The 21,046-nt window shown below is 33.4% G+C and overlaps 1 protein-coding gene across 2 annotated transcripts in view; it reads right to left on the bottom strand.

Annotated features, from left to right (window-relative positions):
- VPS54 (VPS54 subunit of GARP complex) overlaps positions 1-21,046 on the bottom strand; it is a 93,327-nt gene that overhangs the window by 34,197 nt on the left and 38,084 nt on the right. For both annotated transcript variants that reach the window (XM_082672419.1, XM_082672418.1), the window contains exons 6-11: positions 20,748-20,879; positions 17,207-17,592; positions 9,095-9,221; positions 8,010-8,117; positions 5,416-5,471; positions 2,084-2,180 (exon numbers count right to left, since the gene is read on the bottom strand). In XM_082672419.1, the coding sequence (XP_082528545.1) occupies positions 2,084-2,180; positions 5,416-5,471; positions 8,010-8,117; positions 9,095-9,221; positions 17,207-17,592; positions 20,748-20,879 (906 nt within the window). The remainder of the gene's footprint in view (positions 1-2,083; positions 2,181-5,415; positions 5,472-8,009; positions 8,118-9,094; positions 9,222-17,206; positions 17,593-20,747; positions 20,880-21,046) is intronic.

Consider the following 21,046-nt stretch of genomic DNA (forward strand, 5'->3'; position numbering starts at 1 on the left):
CACATACCACATGATATCACTTATATGTAGAATCTAAAAAAACTGATACAAATGAACTTATTTACAAAACAGAAATAGACTCACAGACATAGAAAACAAACTTATGGTTACCAAAGGGGAAAGAGCTGAGGGGGTGGTGGTGGTGCGGCAGGCGGGGGGATAAATTAGGATTTGGGGGTTAGCAAATACAAACTACTATATATAAAATAGATAAACAGCGGTCCTACTGTATAGTACAGGGAACTATATTCAATATCCTGTAATAAACTATAATGGAAAAGAATATGAAAAAGAATATATATATGTATAACTGAATCACTTTGCTGTATACCAGAAACTAACACAACATTGTAAATCAACCATAGTTCAATTAAAAAAAGTAATACCTCTTTTTGTAGAAAACTTAGGAAAAACAGAAAAGAATGAATCACAAATTTAAATTATACATAATACTACCACCTAAAGATAACCACTAAAAAGACAAGCTGTCTCTTTGGTCTATGGAGATGAAGAGGTAAAAAAATCTTTCTAACACAGCTAAGAGCAGACTATATATTTAAGTAGGTCTCTGTCTTGCTTTTTAACTTAACGTTATAATGCATGCATTTTCTTCAATCATTAAAAATCCTTGCCTGCATGATATTCCATGATAGTGAATATACCAGGCATAACTTATTTTACCATTCCTCTATTGTTAGACATCATGGTTCTTTCCAATTTGTAGTTATTTAAAAATTCTTCATTAAAAATGAACAGTTGTAATTAACATTATTTTTCAGCAAAATCATGCCCTCAAGGAACCACAAACTTTTTCAAAGAAAAAAGTACTATATTTAAAGATTAAACATCATTTTCAAAGATGTTTTACAACAGTATTAGTTTAAGTGGCCTAAATGTGAAAATAAGAAGCTACAATTAGGACAGATCACTGTTCCCATATTGTACATACATCAAATAATAATGTGGCTTAGTTTAACTGATATAGAACCTAAAAGATAGCTACTTAAAAATAACTGGCAAAAAGTTGGCCAGTTCTAACTATGCAATGTAGGAGTTCTATATATCCAGACCTGTGTGTGATAAGGTCATGGTAGGAATATAAGAAAAAGTGAAAACAAGCCCTCATTACTGTGCAATCCACAGATAAAGGTTTGCTATCTATCACTATCAATGGATAGGATCAACATTTTGGTAGGAGTCTGAATTAAGTATAGTGAATCACATTTTATAAAACTTTTCCCACTCTGACTGGAAAGCTTATGTATGTGACTTAGAGCATGTCAATGTCAATAAGGAATTCATATCGCAGATAAGTACCAAAGTCCCTCAGATCATTTTTAACATGAAACTCAGGAGATGCCAGGGATGTTAACTAGGACATAAATACAATACTGACACCTGATAATTCAAAGAATATCACATTTCACAAACAGTCTGTTATACTCAGTAATTCCTAATGACTGTCTTATTAAAACATAGTTATGACATGTTGGTAATCCCAACCAACATGTATTAGAGTCTGTGACATTTTTTCTTCTGAAAAATGCTGTGTGGCATGTGTTCTTTTCCTTATAATGATTGGATTAAAATTAAGTTGTTTGATCAAAGGGACAAAGTAATTAAATGCAATGCATGATACATGAATGGATTCCAGATTGAAAAATGAAAAAAAAACCCTGCAATAAAGAACATTAGTAGAGCATTTTAAATATGAACCATATGTTTAAAAATACCATTATATCAACATTAAATTCCTAGAAAAATTAAGTGGTTTGGGATAGATTTTTGAGTGTTTCACAATATTGTAATTCTAGGTAATCTACAGAGATTCAAGCATCACAAAAGGAAATATTACTGTATAATATTTAATGCCAAGTTAGCATCATATTTCTTTTAAAATAAAACATATCATCCAAAATTATAAAAAGGTACCAAAATACTCTGAAGCACTTCAAATCTAATTTAAAACCCTTTAGAAAAATTACAGAAACAAAGAAATTTTGTTTTATTCTAATTTTCATATCTAGAAAGATGACTTAACTTTAGGGATATTCTGGACAAACTGATAAACACATAAGCTTACCTTAACTCTCTGTAGGAAAATTGTAAACTTAGAGAAAATATCCTTTAGCAGATCAAACCACTGAAGAAAATTCAACATTCTCATCTGATCTGCAAGCCTAGAAAAGAAAATTCAAACAAAAATAATGACTGTCTTCAGGCCAACATGGTGTTATCTACAAATTGGAGGAAACTACACTAAATACTAGCAACAAAAGAATAAAACAACACAATTTAATCTAGATACCTAGCTAAAATTGTAAAACTGAGATGAAGATGTCAATTACTAAGCAACTTCTCCTTGTTTAAACATCTCTAAGACTAGTCAAGTACACTGACTCATGAATCTTATCATGTAGTAATTCCATGTGAACATGCTTCGTGACCATTCGATGAAAAAGCATAGAGAAATAAACTAATTTTGGTTAAATATGGAAAAGATATATTCTGGAATAAAAATAGAAACATAACATCTCCCTTAATAAACGAGCCTCTTCAATAAGTGGTGCTGGGAAAACTGGACAGCTACATGTAAAAGAATGAAATTAGAACACTCCATAATACCATACACAAAAATAAACTCAAAATGGATTAAAGACCTAAATGTAAGGCCAGACACTATCAAACTCTTAGAGGAAAACTTAGGAAGAACACTCTATGACATAAATAATAGCAAGATCCTTTATGACCCACCTCCTAGAGAAATGGAAATAAAAATAAACAAATGGGACCTAATGAAACTTAAAAGCTTTTGCACAGCAAAGGAAACCATAAACAAGACGAAAAGACAGCCCTCAGAATGGGAGAAAATATTTGCAAATGAAGCAACTGACGAAGTATTAATCTCCAAAATTTACAAGCAGCTCATGCAGCTCAATATCAAAAAGCAAACAACCCAATACAAAAATGGGCAGAAGACCTAAATAAACAGACATTTCTCCAAAGAAGATATACAGATTGCCAACAAACACATGAAAGAATGCTCAACATCATTAATCATTAGAGAAATGCAGATCAAAACTACAATGCGATATCATTTCACACCGGTCAGAATGGCCATCATCAAAAAATCTACAAACAATAAATGCTGGAGAGGGTGTGGAGAAAAGGGAACCCTCATACACTGTTGGTGGGAATGTAAATTGATACAGCCACTATGGAGATTCCTTAAAATCAGCCAGTATGGAGGTTCCTTAAAAAACTACACATAGAACTACCATACGACCCAGCAATCCCACTATTGGACATATACCCTGAGAAAACCATAATTCAAAAACAGTCATGTACCACAATGTTCATTGCAGCTCTATTTACAATAGTCAGGACATGGAAGCAACCTAAGTGTCCATCGACAGATGAACAGATAAAGAAGATGTGGCACATGTATACAATGGAATATTACTCAGCCATAAAAAGAAACGAAATTGAGTTATTTGTAGTGAGGTGGATGGACCTAGAGTCTGTCATACAGAGTGAAGTAAGTCAGAAAGAGAAAAACAAATACCGTATGCTAACACATATATATGGAATCTAAAAAAAAAAAAAAAAATGGTCATGAAGAACCGAGGGGCAAGACGGGAATAAAGACACAGACCTACTAGAGAATGGACTTGAGGACACAAGGAGGGGGAAGGGTAAGCTGAGACAAAGTGAGAGAGTGGTAGTGTATATATGGACATATATACACTACCAAATGTAAAATAGATAGTGGGAAGCAGTCGCATAGCACAGGGAGATCAGCTAGGTGCTTTGTGACCAGCTAGAAGGGTGGGAGAGGGAGGGTGGGAGGGAGGGAGATGCAAGAGGGAAGAGATATGGGGATATATGTATATGTATAACTGATTTACTTTGTTATAAAGCAGAAACTAACACACCATTATAAGGCAATTATACTCCAATAAAAATGTTAAAAAAAATAGAAACATAACATCTCCCCTAATAAACTTAATAACCTACTTTTCTAACTACAGACTAAAAAGTACTCTTCCGTATATCATGTGGCATGGTGGCTAAGAGCATGGGCTCTTAAGACACAATGCCTTGGTTCAAGTTCCAGCCCTGCCACTTACTAGTTGTGTGACTCTGGACAAATGACTTAACTCCTCCATGATCTAATTTTCTCATTTTAAATAGGTAGAACCTACCTTATATGGTAGCTGTGAATATAAACTGAGTTAATACGAAGTACTCAGAACAATGCACAGTGCTATGTAAGTATTAGCCAATATTGTATTAGTTACATATATATTATATATATACTAAATATTACAATACATAATAGTACAGCCAATATTTTTATAACTGACATCAATCAACTTTAAGATTAAAAATTAATAAAAAAATAGAAATCCATAAAGATATTTTAGAGTACTACAATGACTTATTACTCCAAATTTTTAATTAATGCTGCTACACCTAGGACTTTATTCTCAAAAGATACTCCTATACACTTGAGATATAGAATGTTCTCTAAGTTGAGAAAATTCCCTAGGGAAGAAAAATATTAAAAATAACTGACTCTCCATGTATATAGGGCTTTTAGCAAAGGTCCAGTAACTTAATTTTTCCAGCTACTAGTGATCCCTGCATTATTAGGATTGCTTCAACTAATTCTGAAACTGAGCTTTCACTAGGTAATAGTGTGGAAATTAAAACTCCACAATCCTCATTCTATGAGTCTGGCCCAGAGAAGTTTTACAGTTATCCATATTACTATTCATATCTTAGACCAGTTAATAAAGTTTAGATACCTATATGAACAAGAAATTCATAGTCATAAAATATTTATCACTGTTCTCCTTAAAATAAGAATAGTTATTTCAAGGGGAAAACAAAAAATTATAGACATGGGCAATTCAAAATCATGTACTCAAACTTCTCAAAGCTAACTGGGTTTTAATTATATAGCTAAGTAATTTAAATTTAACACCGCTACTCCTCTTCAATTTCCACCCTCCATATGACGTTGTATCCTCTCCACCCTCTCTCTGCCCTGGGAGGCTGACCTGCTGGGCTTGGCCAGTGAGGAGCCCTTACAAAAGACTGAAAGGAGGAAAGGTGCTAATAGTCCGTCTCCATCCCTGAGGGGTTACCTCAGGATGACTGCCTCCCTCCACTGAAGATCACTTCAACTACTAAAAGACTTTTTTTTTTTCAGCTACTTACATCTTCTTCTCCTGAATTCCATTAACTGCTCTCTTTCTTTGTCCCTTAAAGGTACTTCACTATCACTTGTGATTTTCCTACACTCTGCCCACACCTTAGCAAATAATTCCTGAACTAAATCCTCCTTAGATTATTCTAATGCGTTATCTTTTCCCTGACTGGTAACCCCAACTTAATATTTATACTTACTTCAAAACAACATCTGTGTCTATGTCTTCTATTTGTGAAACTTTATTAATCACACACTGCAAAATTTAAGAAAAAAATTTGATTAATGTCTTTAGAACTTTAAGTACTACATGTTCATTTGTATATTAATAAGGGCCTCAATGACTATAATTATTTGACCAAACTTCTCCTCTTACACCTCAAGGTGTTTAAAAAAACTGCAGCATTACCTTTACCCTATTAAATAATTATTCCAGGGTATGCTTGAACTGTATTAATCACAATTTCCTACTATTTAAAACTGTTCACACACAAATACACACACAACACACACAAACACACACGCGCACACACAAAACCCCCATAGAACTATTAATACTTAGGACATGGTATAAGCCCCATACTAAAATTCCAAAAGAAATTCATTTTGGCGGTCACACTTCCTTGCAACACGTGCAACAGTTTAAGGTTTTAAAAAATAAATGCTCAGACTTTAGAAGTCTAGGAATTAAAACAGAGCAGTTTTTAAAAACTGTTTAAAAGTATAATATACATACAGAAAACTGTACAAATTATGTTTATAGCTCAATATTTTTTTTATAAATGGAGTGCACCTATTTAACCAGAGCTCAGATTATGAAATTGAATATTACCAGTAAGCCCCTCCTGCTCCCCTCCTGGTCACTACTTCCTCCCAAAAGACATTACTATCCTGATTTCTAACACCACAGATTAATTTTGCCCGTGTTTGAATTTTACGTAAGTGGAATCATACAGTGTGTACTCTTCCGTGTCTGGCTTCTTTGGCTCCACCTTATGTATGTGAATATCCATGTTGTTCCATGTAGTTTATTCATTCTCATTGCTGTATAGTATTCAATGATGTAAATATGCTACAATTCTATTTATCTTTTTTACTGATGATAAAATTTGAGTGTTTCCGGTTTTTTATTACAAATATGCTGCCATGGAATGCTTGTGTTGTCTTTGGTGAGCCTAGGTATGAATTTCTGTTGGGTAAATTACCTAGAAGTAGAATTGCTAAGCTATAATATACATGTATATTTAGTGCTAGTTATCAACAATTTTTGGAAGTGGTAGTGATAATTTTAAAATATGGTGTTTTAGTCAATGTTTGAAAGAGGTAAAAGATGGGGCGATTGTAACATTTTTCTTGCTTGTTTTATTTAAACATTAAAAACTAAGAAATGTACATTCAACCTAATGATGATGATCAATTAAGCCTAAGAAATTCATTCAAAATTGTTCTTTTTCACACACAGAAAAACTAAAGTTCAGAGAATGAGATTTATCTGAATAGAAAGTCAAAACAAAAATCAGGGAAGTGTATACATATAGCTGATTCACTTTGTTGTACAGAGGAAACTAACACAACATTGTAAAGCAACTGTACTCCAATAAAGATGTAAAAAAAAAAACTGCTTATGGAAAAAAATTGTATCTCATGAAATATAGCGGCAACTTGAATTTCACATCTTTAAAACTGAAATAACCTTAAAATGTATATCTACTTTCTAATGAGTAGATGACAAATACTGAAACTTTGATAGCATTGTAGATGGTAAGCTTTTTCTTTTAATTTCTAAAAGTAATGCAGATGTAAAATGTCTGACAATTCCACTTTATCACTTTATGCCAATTGTGTTGTAATAAATACCAATTAGCTTGGGAAAAAAATCAGGGAAGACTAAAAAAAAACAAATAGATTTTAGTTTACAATTATAATTTCTTAGAGATCAGAGTAAGAAGAAACGCTGGTGAAAGTATATACTATTGGTAAAACGTTTTTAGAAAGAAAGCAATTCAGCTCTATGTATCAAACAATTTAAAAATACATTTCACTCTCTGACCAATAGTTCCACTTCAGGAATCAGTTATAAGAAAAATAGTCTTAAATATGAGAAACCAAACAAACAAGACTTTATACCAAAGCATACCAAAGATGTTTGTCACAGTGCTCTTTATAGTACCGAAATGAAAATGACCTAAATATTTAACACAGAGGAAAGTTTAAACAGGTTTAACTAACATAATGTTGATGGAATTTTATACAACCATTAAAAGTGATATTTCTGAAGGCTTATGAGCAAATGCTTATGTTATGATTCAAACGGAAATATATAATACAATTCAAAATTATATATACAGTATGAGAGCACCAATGATAAACACCAGTAACAACTTATGCTTAGAAATATTCTTTTTTTTTTTTTTCGGTACGGGTCTCTCTCACTGCTGTGGCCTCTCCCGCTGCAGTGCACAGGCTCCGGACACACAGGCCCAGCAGCCATGGCTCACGGGCCCAGCTGCTCCACGGCATGTGGGATCTTCCCGGATGGGGGCACGAACCCGTGTCCCCTGCATCGGCAGGTGGACTCCCAACCACTGCGCCACCAGGGAAGCCCTAGAAATATTCTTAAAGTGATAATCTTTTTGACTGGTAGGGTTATGTTTTTCTTTCTTCTATATTTAAAATTTTTTAATAAATGAGAAAATATTACTATGATACTGCATGTATTATTACAGGATCATGTAAAAATAAACTTCACAAAAGATTCTAGATGAAAATATATCAAATAAAAAAGTATAATTACCTGTTTAATGATATTCTTTGCTGTAATAATCATTTCTTCACTATATATTTCTAAAAAATTAAGTTTTCTTTGTTTTAAAAGTCCAAATACAAGAGATACTAGTCTTTCCTGTTAAAATAAAAGAAGGGTATACAATGTCAAAATTCAAATACAAAATAATCTCACTTAGAGGTAGAAATAATCAACGTCAAGGGTTTTATTGTTTGACCCTCAAATCTCTATCCTCCTTTTGGTATTTTCTAAAAGGCTTAAAAACCCCTTTCCATAGCAATCTTGTCATCAGATTTTTGGAGTCATTATTCTAAAACAGGTAAATCCTATCCTACTATAGTGGATCAAATGAAGCTGGTTTGGGGACAAAACAATATGAGTATATTTTGGTCTAGTTTCAGTAAGTAGCTAGAAAGTATTATTCTGAAACCCTGATGACCAATAAATACTCTATGAGCCCGGTGCTTTCTAATTAGTGGTCTAGAAGACTGGAATGATGACCTGGATTATTTGTGGAGCATTAACTGCTAACATTTACAAAAATCTCTTTAACTACTTAGGCTGCTATCAGGGCTTTTTGGATTCTTTACAAATTCTTGGCAATAATCAGCATTGAGAAGTTACTAGATAAGTTACCAAATATGATATATTTGTACATGCATATGCATAAAACATGTTCATAATAGGTGCTCAGTGAATGTGAATAACTGATAAGTTACCATATAATAATGATCACTTTTTATAAAAGACACACTCCAATACATGCATATACATGGATATAAGTTAATTCATTCTATATCTACATCCTATATCTATATTTGGAACTTGGGTAGTAAGCCATATAAAGACTTCATTTTAACTCCCATTTCTAATTAAGCTACAAAATTATTTATTCTCTAATTTCACAGGATAATAAACAACTGTGTGCTTCCTAAAGTCACATACTTAGTGAAAGATTTCATAGGTCTCACAGGCTTGATATTGAAGATAATTTTGCTCACTATAACCTGAGGAGAATGTGTTCTAAACTAAGGCTGTTAGGAAATAACACTAAGCAATGACATCAATTTCATTCTACAGTTCAAAAGACATACCTCTTCTAAAATTTGACAGTCATCTTCCAATGGTCTATTTAAGTCACTGTGAGAATAAGTAGAAAATTCTGCAATCATCATTTTATCTATCAGTTTTTCTAATTCACAAAGCTGTGATCCCAAATGCCTACAAAGGAAGAGGGAAATGTTACCTCATTTATTAAAAACCCAGATTTACTCCACGATCAAGGGAACCCGTCAGCAAAACTTTTCTAGCTGACAGTACTTGTGCAACAAGGTGATGTTTTAGTAAAATACAGTCTTTTAACTTAACAAAAATAACTGTGACAGTTTCACATCATCTCCCAAATTCTATTTTTCTCTGTATATCTTAACCTCCAAACAGTTAAATATACTATAGGAAACTTGGTTCTAGAAAACTTCATGACTGCTTTTTAGTCTGCTTTTCACAGACAAAATATTCAGATATTCTAAGTCCTTTCCTCATTAACCACTTACTGAATATAAATGTCAGTAGCTCCCCAGCCATTCACGTATGCAATAAATACAAGCGCTTACTATGCACCAGGCCCTGTTCTGGGTACCTATAAATATTTGAAGGACTATAGGCGAGACTGACTCAGCTCAACCTCCGTCAGAATTAGTTTGAGTTACTGTGCAATATCCCTCAGGCCATTGAAGTCATTAGAACACATGAGTGAAGATCTAAAGTCACTGAGCTATAATCTATCCATGGAACTTCTTCTCATGAAGTATGATGTTCCTTTTTAGTCCACCTCTTCAGTACCTGCAGATCCTGGCTAGGGTTAAAGTGAGCAGGACTCTAATTTTGGCAGAGTTGTAGGGGTGGTGAGGGCAAGTATTACTAAAGAGATTTGGAACCTTCTCCCTAGAAAAAGTAAGTACTGTCCAAGTGACAAGAGTGGTCCCAGGTAGTTAATCCCTGCTCTGAAGGGCACTAAGGATGAATACCGTCATATCCAAAGGGATTTTTGCCACACAATCTAATAGTTTCATAAAAACAATGGGTTGAAGAAACCTAGGTAATCTAGTTGGTCCAAGGCATTTCAAAAATTAAGTGAAATTTATCTTAAATGTAAACATTTATAATTAATTATAAAAACATTTTAAAAGTTTATGCTACATTTACTTGAAAAACAAGCCCTTAATGTTAGCAACTGTCTTTACTATGACCAGATATAGCACATTAAAAAAAATTAAAGCATGTGACCTTTTAGACAGATCCGTTGTTCTTCTTTTATGAACAACAACAATATGGTAAGTAGTGCAGTGATACTTTTAGAAAAAATCTGATAAGTGAAATAACATAAATGTGCTTTTTGCAATATGAAAATTATATTTCTCACAGCTAATTAGAAGTCTGATAAGGTTCTCATAAATGGTGACAACATCTCACAATAAACTAATTTATAACATATCCACTCTTACAAACTAAAACACTGCCATAAAAGGAATTTGGCAGTGTCTTGCAAAATTACATAGGCAATTAGCCTTTGACCTAGGAATCTGACTTCTCAGAATCCATCTCAAAGATACACTGGTAAATGACAAAAGAACATACATTCATTGCAGCACTGTTGGTAATTGCAAAGGAATGGAAACAACCCAAATGCTGACCAACAGAAGGCTAGTTAAATATATCATAATAGACCCTATAACACTTTTAAAAGAATCGAGGAATACCAATTAATATACTATATACTGCTACAGAGCAGTTTCTCAACTACTGCCCCCTTAAAAAGTCTTTTCAGACATTTTTATTTCTAATCACTCCCCATGAAGTTTTAATATCACAGATATACTGTAAATCTGTTTATGTACTGTGGTCTTTGGAGGGCCACAAACCATTGTAAAATCCAAGAGTTTTTTTCACCCTTCAAGAACAAACTCTTCCCCCCTTTGGGTGATATCCCCCATTGAGAATGCATACTGTAGCATGATCTACAGGGTATATACTGTAAGATAAAAACCCCACGATGGAGGAAAGTATGTACAGTATGCTAATGCTTATCTAAGATGAGGGACAGACAGAGAGATGGATAAATAAACATAAACTAAAACTTTTTTAAATGACTTGTAGGAGTAGGTACAGAGGAAGAGAACCAAGATAGAAGTTAAATTTCTCTGAATATTTTTTGTTTTATAGATTTGACTTTGGAACTATGTAACTACTTAACATAGTTGTAAAACAATAGTACATTTAAAAACAGCAATCCTTGAATATCAAAAGCAAATGAAATAAATGAACTTAACTATGTATCAAAGTACAGGCAAATCTACACAAAGAGGAATTATTTCAAGTGACTTTAAAACACAGTAATTTATCCATTCATACCACAAGGGATATACCTTAAGAAAAAGAGGGAAAATTATTTTCTAGCTCTTCCCACTAAAAAGGCCTAGAGATCATGACCAATCCAGTAGCAAGGAACACCTCTGATACCTAGATTGTAATTTCTAAATACCATTTCCTACTAAAAGAAACTAGGGCTCCTTAGAGAAATGGCAGTTTACAAATATGGAGCAGAAAATGTATAATATGAATATCCTGTCATAACATGAAGAAAACCATTAATGACTACTCATAGAATCAAAAGGACTTGAGGAGGTTCCTACAAAAGATAGGACAATATGAACATTGATTAAAAAAAACCTTAATACTTCAAATATATATAAATCCATGTGCTTATAAAACATTTGGAAGATGCTACATTTTTCAATTCATTATTTTAAAAACTGCTAAATAAAGGAAAAGAACCTAGACTTTATCTTGCCTATCCTTGTAAGAACTGTCCTTCAGAATTACCAAGTAATTGTTATGGAGAAATATGGCTTTATAGAAATATTCCATTAACAAATGAATAAGGAAGTTTAGAATTAGAATATCATGATTTGCAACCCATAATGAGATGATAAATCTAGGCAATGATCACCAAATGGCTGCTAATTTCACGAAAAAAGAGACAACCAGATATATGCCTCTTGGCTGAAATACACCTATTAGGTACTCTTACCAAAAAGAAAAACTTAAATCTGATCAAGGCTTTAAATCTAACTACCAGTTTATAGAAAATACAAGTAAAAGGAAAACACACTAAGCATGGGGATGCAGTTGGCAAAATCCAGACTGTGAGAAGCACTACAAAGACAACTCAATTTCTTCAATAAATATTTTGAAAGGGAGAAAATGAGAAGAATGGAGAACTATATATCAAAAGACATTTGAAATATATCAACCAATTGTAATATACAGTTGTTATTATTTGGATCCTGTTTCAACAAATACACTGTGAAAAGAATTTTGAGAGAAATAGGAAAATCTGAACACTGACTAGCTATTTGAAACTATGAATGATATTCGAGTTATGTTTTTAAAGATCTTTATCTTTCAGAGATACATAATGAAATACTTATGGATGAAATGAAATCATGTTTTGGATTTGTTTCAAAATAATCCAGGAGTAGGGGGAGGCATATAGAGAAAACCAAGTTGGCTATGAGTTAATAACTCACAGGTCATATGCAATTTATCCAGCTTCATATAACTCTCTTCATATAATTTCCTCTATTTTTGTGTATGTTTCAGTTTTCAATAAGTTTTAAAAAGCAGTAATAGGGTAGGATATGAATCCACACATAAATTTAACATTGCTTCATTCTCAGTTAATTGATTTTTATAAAGATCAAAAATTCCTTTTAAATGCAGACTAGAGGTTAACACCCAAGTATGTGTTACCTTCAGGTACAAATAGTCTTCAGCAAATCCCAACAAAGAATTATGGTAGGAAGTCCATAGGACTGTATCTACTGATGTTTGGGCATCAAAGTAATAAAACTCTATCATTTCAGCCTAATAACTTAAATGTGACGTTCTATTTAATGTCAGATATTGTCAAAAATAACTGAGTAGCTTCATTTTTACACATCTTGAGTAATTTTAAAGTCTGACAAATATAATAAAGAAGAGCAGATATGAATCTCAATACTAACATCAAATAGTATTTATTATGTACTCACAGGTATATGATAACATATATAAAAAGATTTGTCTAAGCAAATCCCTAAATAAAATTTCTAGAATTAGTGTTTTATAGGATTCACCTATTCATCCTTGCTGTTTTTAAAATATTTTAGACTACTTTAACAATAGATGCAATTATACTGGCCTGTATATTATTATTAACCTTACCAAAAATATTTAATAGATAAATCTGCTAACAGTTCATTTTAAAAGTATGTATCCTAATAATCACATATAATACTTTACAGTGGTGAAAGAAATCTCCTGAAATGACAGACAAGTAACTAAAAATCACTTTCTGAAAAAGTACATAGGCTCATATATCCAGCTAAACAAATTGGAGCAATTCTAATACTTTCTACTTTAATATGCCTCAATTTGTACATGAATTCAGAACTTCTACTAAGCTGTGGGTTCACTACAATGACCTTTGTGTTGCTTTTATCACAGAAACTTACATATCAATAAACCCTACAGTAATACTAGTTTCATCAAATAGCAGAAAATCTGTTGTTTTGGCTTCACCTCAGAGCACACAATGTGGATGTTTTCATAACATAATGTTTTCAAGATCTAAATTATGGGAGATTATATAGGAGTAAAGAAGATGTTAAATACCTTTTACTACTTCCAATCCTACTACTAAAAATACTACTTCCAATCCTACTACTAAAAATCCCTTAAGTGGAATCCCAAGGTGGCCTCTGATCAATGAAATCATAATAAGCTAGAACCTATAGTTAACTCTGAATGTTTTCCACCTTTTCTTTCAAGAAGAAGAAGAAGAAGAAGAAGAGGGAGGAGGAGGGGGAGGGGGAGAGGGGGAGGGGGAGGGGAGAGGAGGAGGGGAGGAGAAGAAGGAGGAGAAGGAGGAAAAGGAGGAGAAGGAGGAGAAGAAGGAGAAGAAGGAGAAGAGGGAGAAGGAGGGGGAGGGGAGGAGAAGGAGGAGGAGGAGGAGGAGGAGGAGGAGGAGGGGGAGAGGAGGAGGAGGGGAGGGGGAGGAGAAGGAGGAGGGGAGGGGGAGGGGAGAAGGAGGAGAAGAAGGAGAAGAAGGAGAAGGAGGAGAAGGAGGAGAAGGAGGAGAAGGAGAAGAGGGAGGGGGAGAGGAGGAGGAGAAGGAGAAGAAGAAGGAGGAGAAGGAGAAGAAGGAGAAGAAATGAAGAAGGAAGAAGAAGAAGAAGAGGAGGAGGAGGAGGGGGAGGGGGGAGAGGGAGGAGGAGGAGGAGGAGAAGAAGAAGGAGAAGAAGGAGACGATGACGACGTACGAGTAGAAAAACTAGTTTCATTAATTTTTATCCTAAAATCTATTACTATGGTAGATTCCTAGCTCAGCAAATCTCCAACTCAGTTGCCCACAGTTTAACATCTATTGCACTAGAAAATTAGCACTGATGTTCAGAGTGATCTATTTGAGGTCCTACAAAACCTCAATCAAATATATTAAAAAGTATACATAACTCTTGGGTCCGATGAGATCTGGGTTGAATCTTGACTCTACTGTTTTATAACTTGCTGTATGACTTGGAGCAAGTTATCTAAGATTTTCAATGCTCTAGTTTCCTTATCTATTAAAATGGGGATAAAACTATCTATCTCATAGAAGGGTTTTTTTGGAGTGGGGAGGGGGATCAAATAATATATGCAATATTCTTAGCACTGGTACAGAATACCAAAGTATTCAAAAAACGTTCTTAGGTTTTGTAGTGGTGGCAGTAGTACAGTAATGGTGGTAGTAAGTAATAAAGAAAAAAAAATTAACAGTGGTGAAAACTGAAGTTTCTACATAAACCTTTACAGTAAGAAACAGAAAATAACAACATTATATCCCTGAATTTCAAGGTAACTGAATCTTTTCTATACGAGACCTGCAAGATATCAAGGTTCAAATATATTTTCATATATATTATATTTTATATGAAGAATAAACACTCTTTACAAATGTGCAGGTGCTAAAAATAATAATAGTAGATATTTGAGTAAAACATAGATAATCAGGGGCTTCCCTGGTAGCGCAGAGGTTGAGAGTCCGCCTGCCGATGCAGAGGACACGGGTTCGTGCCCCAGTCCGGGAAGATCCCACATGCCGCGGAGCGCCTGGGCCCATGAGCCATGGCCGCTGAGCCTGCGCGTCTGGAGCCCGTGCTCCGCGACGGGAGAGGCCACAACAGTGAGAGGCCCACATACCGCAAAAAAAAAAAACCAACAAAGAAAAACAAAAAAACAAAACATAGATAATCAGAATATTTGAAAGTCTTTTAAAAAATCATATACACTTTTTTATGAAGAATATTTTGTCCTTTGAGTTAAGGTACAAACAAAAAAAGTAAGGATGAAAATAAAGGTAAACTCTTTCTTGAGCTCAAGATAATTAAAAGACTATAAAATTTTCATTCTGCCTTCCGATAAATCATAATCTACTGGGAATAAATATCCAACCCTGTTCTTAAATATTTTCCAGATAGCTTTGGAGAACTAAATTTTTCATCAGTATTATTAGGCATAAACTTATGAGTCAGGAAAATGAAATAAAATAAACTGCATGACCTTTGGAATAAAAATGAGAACAGTTTCAGAATTTGTGTTTAGCAGGCAAGCATTTAATCTTTGCTTCTATTGCTCTATTCAGAGGATAAAGCACTCTACTTTCTAGAAACAGCTCCCAATATTCATCAAATTCATATAATATAGTGGTGACAAGAAAAAACACAGCTTCTGTCATTACAGAAGTCCATTTTGCTAAAATACTGACAAAATTAATATTATTTATTTTAAAAATATATGCCATATACACATTCAAAAAAGAGAAATATTTAAATTTTCAGAGGTAAAGGGGAAACTAAAAATCATTTAGTCACCCTGGGTTCCCATGCTGAGAAATCCAAAGTAGGCCTCAAAGGACTACAAACCACCCAAAATTGATTGCAAAATTTTATGTACAGGTATATTTTTATGGAAAGAAGGTCCATCCACAGCTTTCAATAGATTCTCAAAGAGGTTTGTGATCCAAACTTTTTCTGTAAACATCCAAGTCTGGATAAGGTTCTTCCCCTAAGGTTAGGATCCATAGTAATCTGTACTTCATCATCGTACTGTACTGTACTGTATAATAACTACCCAGTAATTTCTGTCTCCCTCCTATCAAATAAATTGTAGAAACAGAGCAGAAAGCATCTCTGCTTTGTTCATGGCTATATTCCCAGTATTCTGCCTGGTGTCTGTCATGTAATCAATAACCATTTCTTGAATAAATGAATCAATCATTCACTTGCATAATTAAAATTGGGCCAACTTTTTAAAAGTGCTTTCAAAATAAATATTCCAATTACATATCCTTAGTCAATAAGAACTTATAATTCAATTAAAATAAACTTATATTAAAGATAACCTTTCCAGAATATATTAAGTTACAGAGCACATCTCCCATAAAACTTCTTTGTAGTCACTCAGTAGTATAATGTTTCCCAGCAGATAGGAACTTCAACAAGGAAACTGCAAGCCTGCTTAACTGAATGAAATTTTGATGGCTTACAATTGGTGTAATCTGTAAATTAAACATATGACATGATCTCACATAAAATAACTAAAACCCTAATCTTAAAGGTATTTTCAAAATAAAAACTTGGAAGAAATTGGGTCTTTTCCATCATCGTGTGGAATTTTTTGCAATGTGATAGACTGTAAATGAGAAATGAATTTTAATAATTATCTAATTTAAAACTTATTCAATGGCTTTTAAAATGAACTTAATTTCAGCTATACTAGTATTCCTTTTTCCACCTTTATCTATTATCTTGACACAAAACTACTTCAACATTTTCAAAATATAATTTTCAAAGCTGTGACTGGCCCTTCGTTGATTTCATCTGCTAGAAAATTTAATTTTACTTCTTTATCCAAATGTCTCTGTAAATATTGGTCCTTATGATTTTTGTTTGTTTTAGTAAGACTAAAATATCAGAATGATAACATTATTAAACAGATCAATCTGGAAGAAAAAAATACCCTTGTAACTCTAACACATTCATAGATTTTCAGCTAACGTTACATACTAAAATTTATCCTTTAGAAAGTTCTAACATTATTTCTAATGGCTTACTTAATGGACATACCGGAAGCTGTGAATGCCCTGAAGTTCCTGCTGTAGAACCTCTTGCGTTGTTGCTATTAAGTCCAATGCTCCGACAAATTCAGAAGTAGATAACAACACCTGTACTGTAGGCTGAGTCTGGTGTACAGTGGCCATTAATTTCAGTTTATTGTATACTTTAACACAATTATTTCTGGTAAGTGCCAGTCTTAAAATGTGTAGTGATCCTTCACACATTACTTTATCAATCTGTGCAATTTTATCTCGAAGCATTTTTACAGCCTGGGAAGTTTTCTTGAGGTAGTCCTGCAATTCGTGTTGAGAGGTCATTGCATGAAAAAATGCTTCTGAACGTAGAGAGATCTGGTGAGCAATGTTTACTTCCACAATATCCAGATAATGGCTCAGCTTAAGAGGAAAGGAAAAGAAAAAAAAATCACAGCATATTATAAGTATACCTTAACTACCCAAATACTTTCTGAAAACGATACAATATTTCTACATGCATTTTAAATCCCACTGTGTGAACTGTTTGATTATGTGATGCTTGATACTAGGCATACAAAATAGAAGGGAGATGAAAGGTAGAGCCCAAAATTAATAAATGTAAGACAAAAGCATAGAAGGTGATTTACCTTCTTCCTCTGCTCCTGCCATTACTGTCCTCCAGACACCAACTACTTTCTAGAGAGTAAAAGTAGCCCACAGTCATCTCAGATTATAATCTAGTTTTAGAAGTTCCAAGATCTGAGACAGAATGATTGAGTTCCTTAACCTCCACACATCACTGCCATCACCAATATAATGTATCATTTATCTGACTGAAAGATGATTATAGTTACCATTTACTGGCTTTCTATGTACCAGGCACTGGTATTTTATATACATCATCTTCTAATTTTAACAATCTTGGAATACAGGTATTATTATTATTTTATTTTACAGTTGAGGACAATGAGGCTCAGAAACATTAAATAACTTGAATAAAGTCATATGACTAGTAAGTAGAAAAATTGAAATTCGAATCCAGGTTTGTCTAACTCAAAAAGTGAAGTTCTTTCTACTGTACCATGCTGCCTCAAAACGTTAGAGAATTCATGAAAGACAGATTGGTGATCCAGCCACAAATTACAGAGAGTACTAGAATTCACCTGGATCTTTTTTTTTTAAGCTGTTAATTTCACATTTCAACAATTATTCTTTTATCAATTTATAAAACTCAGTTTATTTCCAATGTGTTTTCCTCTTAAACAGTTGACTGAAACAATTAGTTCATATATATCTTATTTGTAATACTACCAAAATTAATTCCTGGAATAACATGTATTAAGAATGCTTTCTAATTTCAAATATGGACTTCTAAAACTTGAGTTGTCTTTTCTTCCTTCATAACTGCATATGCCTTCTTTGGCTATATTATTTTTCCATTTCTCTCCCACTTTTTTACTTCTAGATTCTTCCTATTCTTCCTATAGCTCAAACTTTAAGAATTATCTCTGAACATCTCAGGAGAATTTGTAGTGTTAAAGGGTTAATGGGCTTTCAACATTTAGGACTCATAAAATTAGAGGATTATTTGGTCACCAAGCCTGTCTCATTAAAACCATGCAGGATCATGCATATCTTCAATACAGCTCCTTCAATAATCTATTATAATATATAATAGGTTACAAACAAGACATTCTTCTATAGTTTAAATCTGTTGCATTTATACTCTTTTGCTGTTGTTCTTTTTACCTTCAACAGCTGTTCATTTATTTACCTAAAAAGCAATATGGGGATGAAGGTACTTAGGTACATCACAAGCTAAAGTAGACTCAATCTTCAGAAAATGGAGAAAAAGTAACTCCTGTAGGACAGGGGTACTCAGAATGCAGTTTATATGCTGCTGCCAGTTTGTGAACTGTTTAACAGGTCCATGATGAAATGAGGAACTCTGCTGGAAATTAAATCAACTACATCACTAAACCCACGGTATTGCTTTTTCATAGAAAGACTTTCTTAATGAAGGAAGCAGTGAAATGATGTACGTTCTAGAGCAAACTCATTGTCTCATCGCAGACCAGCACTTTGGGTAGCAGTACTACAATAGGACAAAAATTTCCCTAATCCTGGTTGTAGTATCCCCTCTTTAAAACTAGCAAGATAAAATGGGTGCTGTCAATCATACAGTGAGTTTGAATCCTGTCTTGGAATCCTGTCTTCCATTCCTTTTCTAAGAACAGAGCAGAATGAGGAGACAAAATGTAAATGTAATAAAGCTGATTCTGCAACTTACCAAAAAAAAAAAAATTTCCATTACTTTAGTCACTTTAAACATTTAGCATGAGAAAATTGTTTCATTTGAATTTCAAATATTTCTGCAATTTATCAATACTCCATTGATCTATTCTTTTCAAAGGCATAATATTTTCATAATTCATTTCCGAGTAAAATTCTATAAAGGGAACAGTTTTTAAAGTATTCCTAAAAGTATCTGTATAGATTGGTGAAATTTTTATTGGCTTTTGTTGTTTTTCTCTTTTAAGGTATTCTACCAGGGGATATACTTGGAATGTGAAAACGTAGTCTGGGAGTGAGTCTGTGTCTATATATCCATTGTTTTCATAAGATTTGTGAATTTATTCTTACTCAAGGAAAACCTTTATAGATGAAAATGTTGCCCAAAAAAAAAAAAAAGTGAATTCATTTTCATTTTCAACTGTGAGAAACGGAATACTCACGATTCTTTCCCCACATTTCTTCTCCTCTCGTCCCTAAGTAGCCCTTTCTTCAGTTGCTGAGGACCCAACTTATTGAATAGTCTACCTGAGGCAAGCTTTCAGACTGCCAAGAGCTGTCGCCTGACTAAAATGAAATGCTTTCATCTCAGTTTAGGAACCACAGTCAGTTTCAGAAAAGCTCTAAACTGAATGCTAAGAAAGAACAGAGATCAAAGGTCTTTACTTCCTATTCCAGTTTTAAAGGATTCTTGATCTATGAGTTATGTTTAAAGTTTTACATTTTAAATGACTTTCAAGATGTTGACTTCTGAAATATAGAACACTGTAAAATTTTGAAAAACTGCTGACTAATAACACGCAAAAGGCTACGCTTTGCAAAGCTAAAGGAACAAGGCATTTTTTAACTATGCTATTTTTGCTTCAAAATAATCATCATTACTATGTGTAAACGAGGAAAAATAGTACCTCAGGAAAAGTTAATTTTCTGTGCTTTAAGTCATAAAGAATATAAAATTAGCCAATATACTGTTTGGAATAAATGTAAAACAATTAATTGTGTTATCTAATACATCCTTTCAATTGAGATTGCTATCAACTGCTGTTTCAGATAAGAAGCACTCAAACAATAACCTTTTCCTTTTTCAACAGCACAACTTGTATTGCATTGACACAAAGTGCTATTACTTTATCAGTTAAGATCTGAAGGGTTCTAATTATCAGTAACAATAAAGATGAAATTAAAGGAATTAGTGCCTACTAAATAACTAACTCTGAACTCACACAAACAGTACCACTTAATTAAAATAGTTTTCTACATGGGAAAAGTAAAAAAGAAACTACCTTTTCTTGTAGCAACTTTGAGGAAGCTGCATCACGATTTCCTTTTCCACCAGCAGTATTAAAATGAGACCATGGTAAAACTGAATTAAAAGTTAAGGAATCGTCCAAGGCAAAATCTGGTTTCATAAAAATCTATTAAAAAAATGCATTTCCCTCAATTAGATAAACATTTTCTTTACATCCATTATCCCTTCTAACATCATAAGACCATTAAACAATAATTAACTTGAATCTCAGGCATATACAGAAAAAGCAAGTGATAATAAGTTGAGTTATTTATACAAAAATCTGTAGAAGAA

The sequence above is a fragment of the Grampus griseus genome (assembly GCF_964374135.1).
Source record: "Grampus griseus genome assembly, chromosome: 15".
Lineage (NCBI taxonomy): Eukaryota > Metazoa > Chordata > Mammalia > Artiodactyla > Delphinidae > Grampus > Grampus griseus.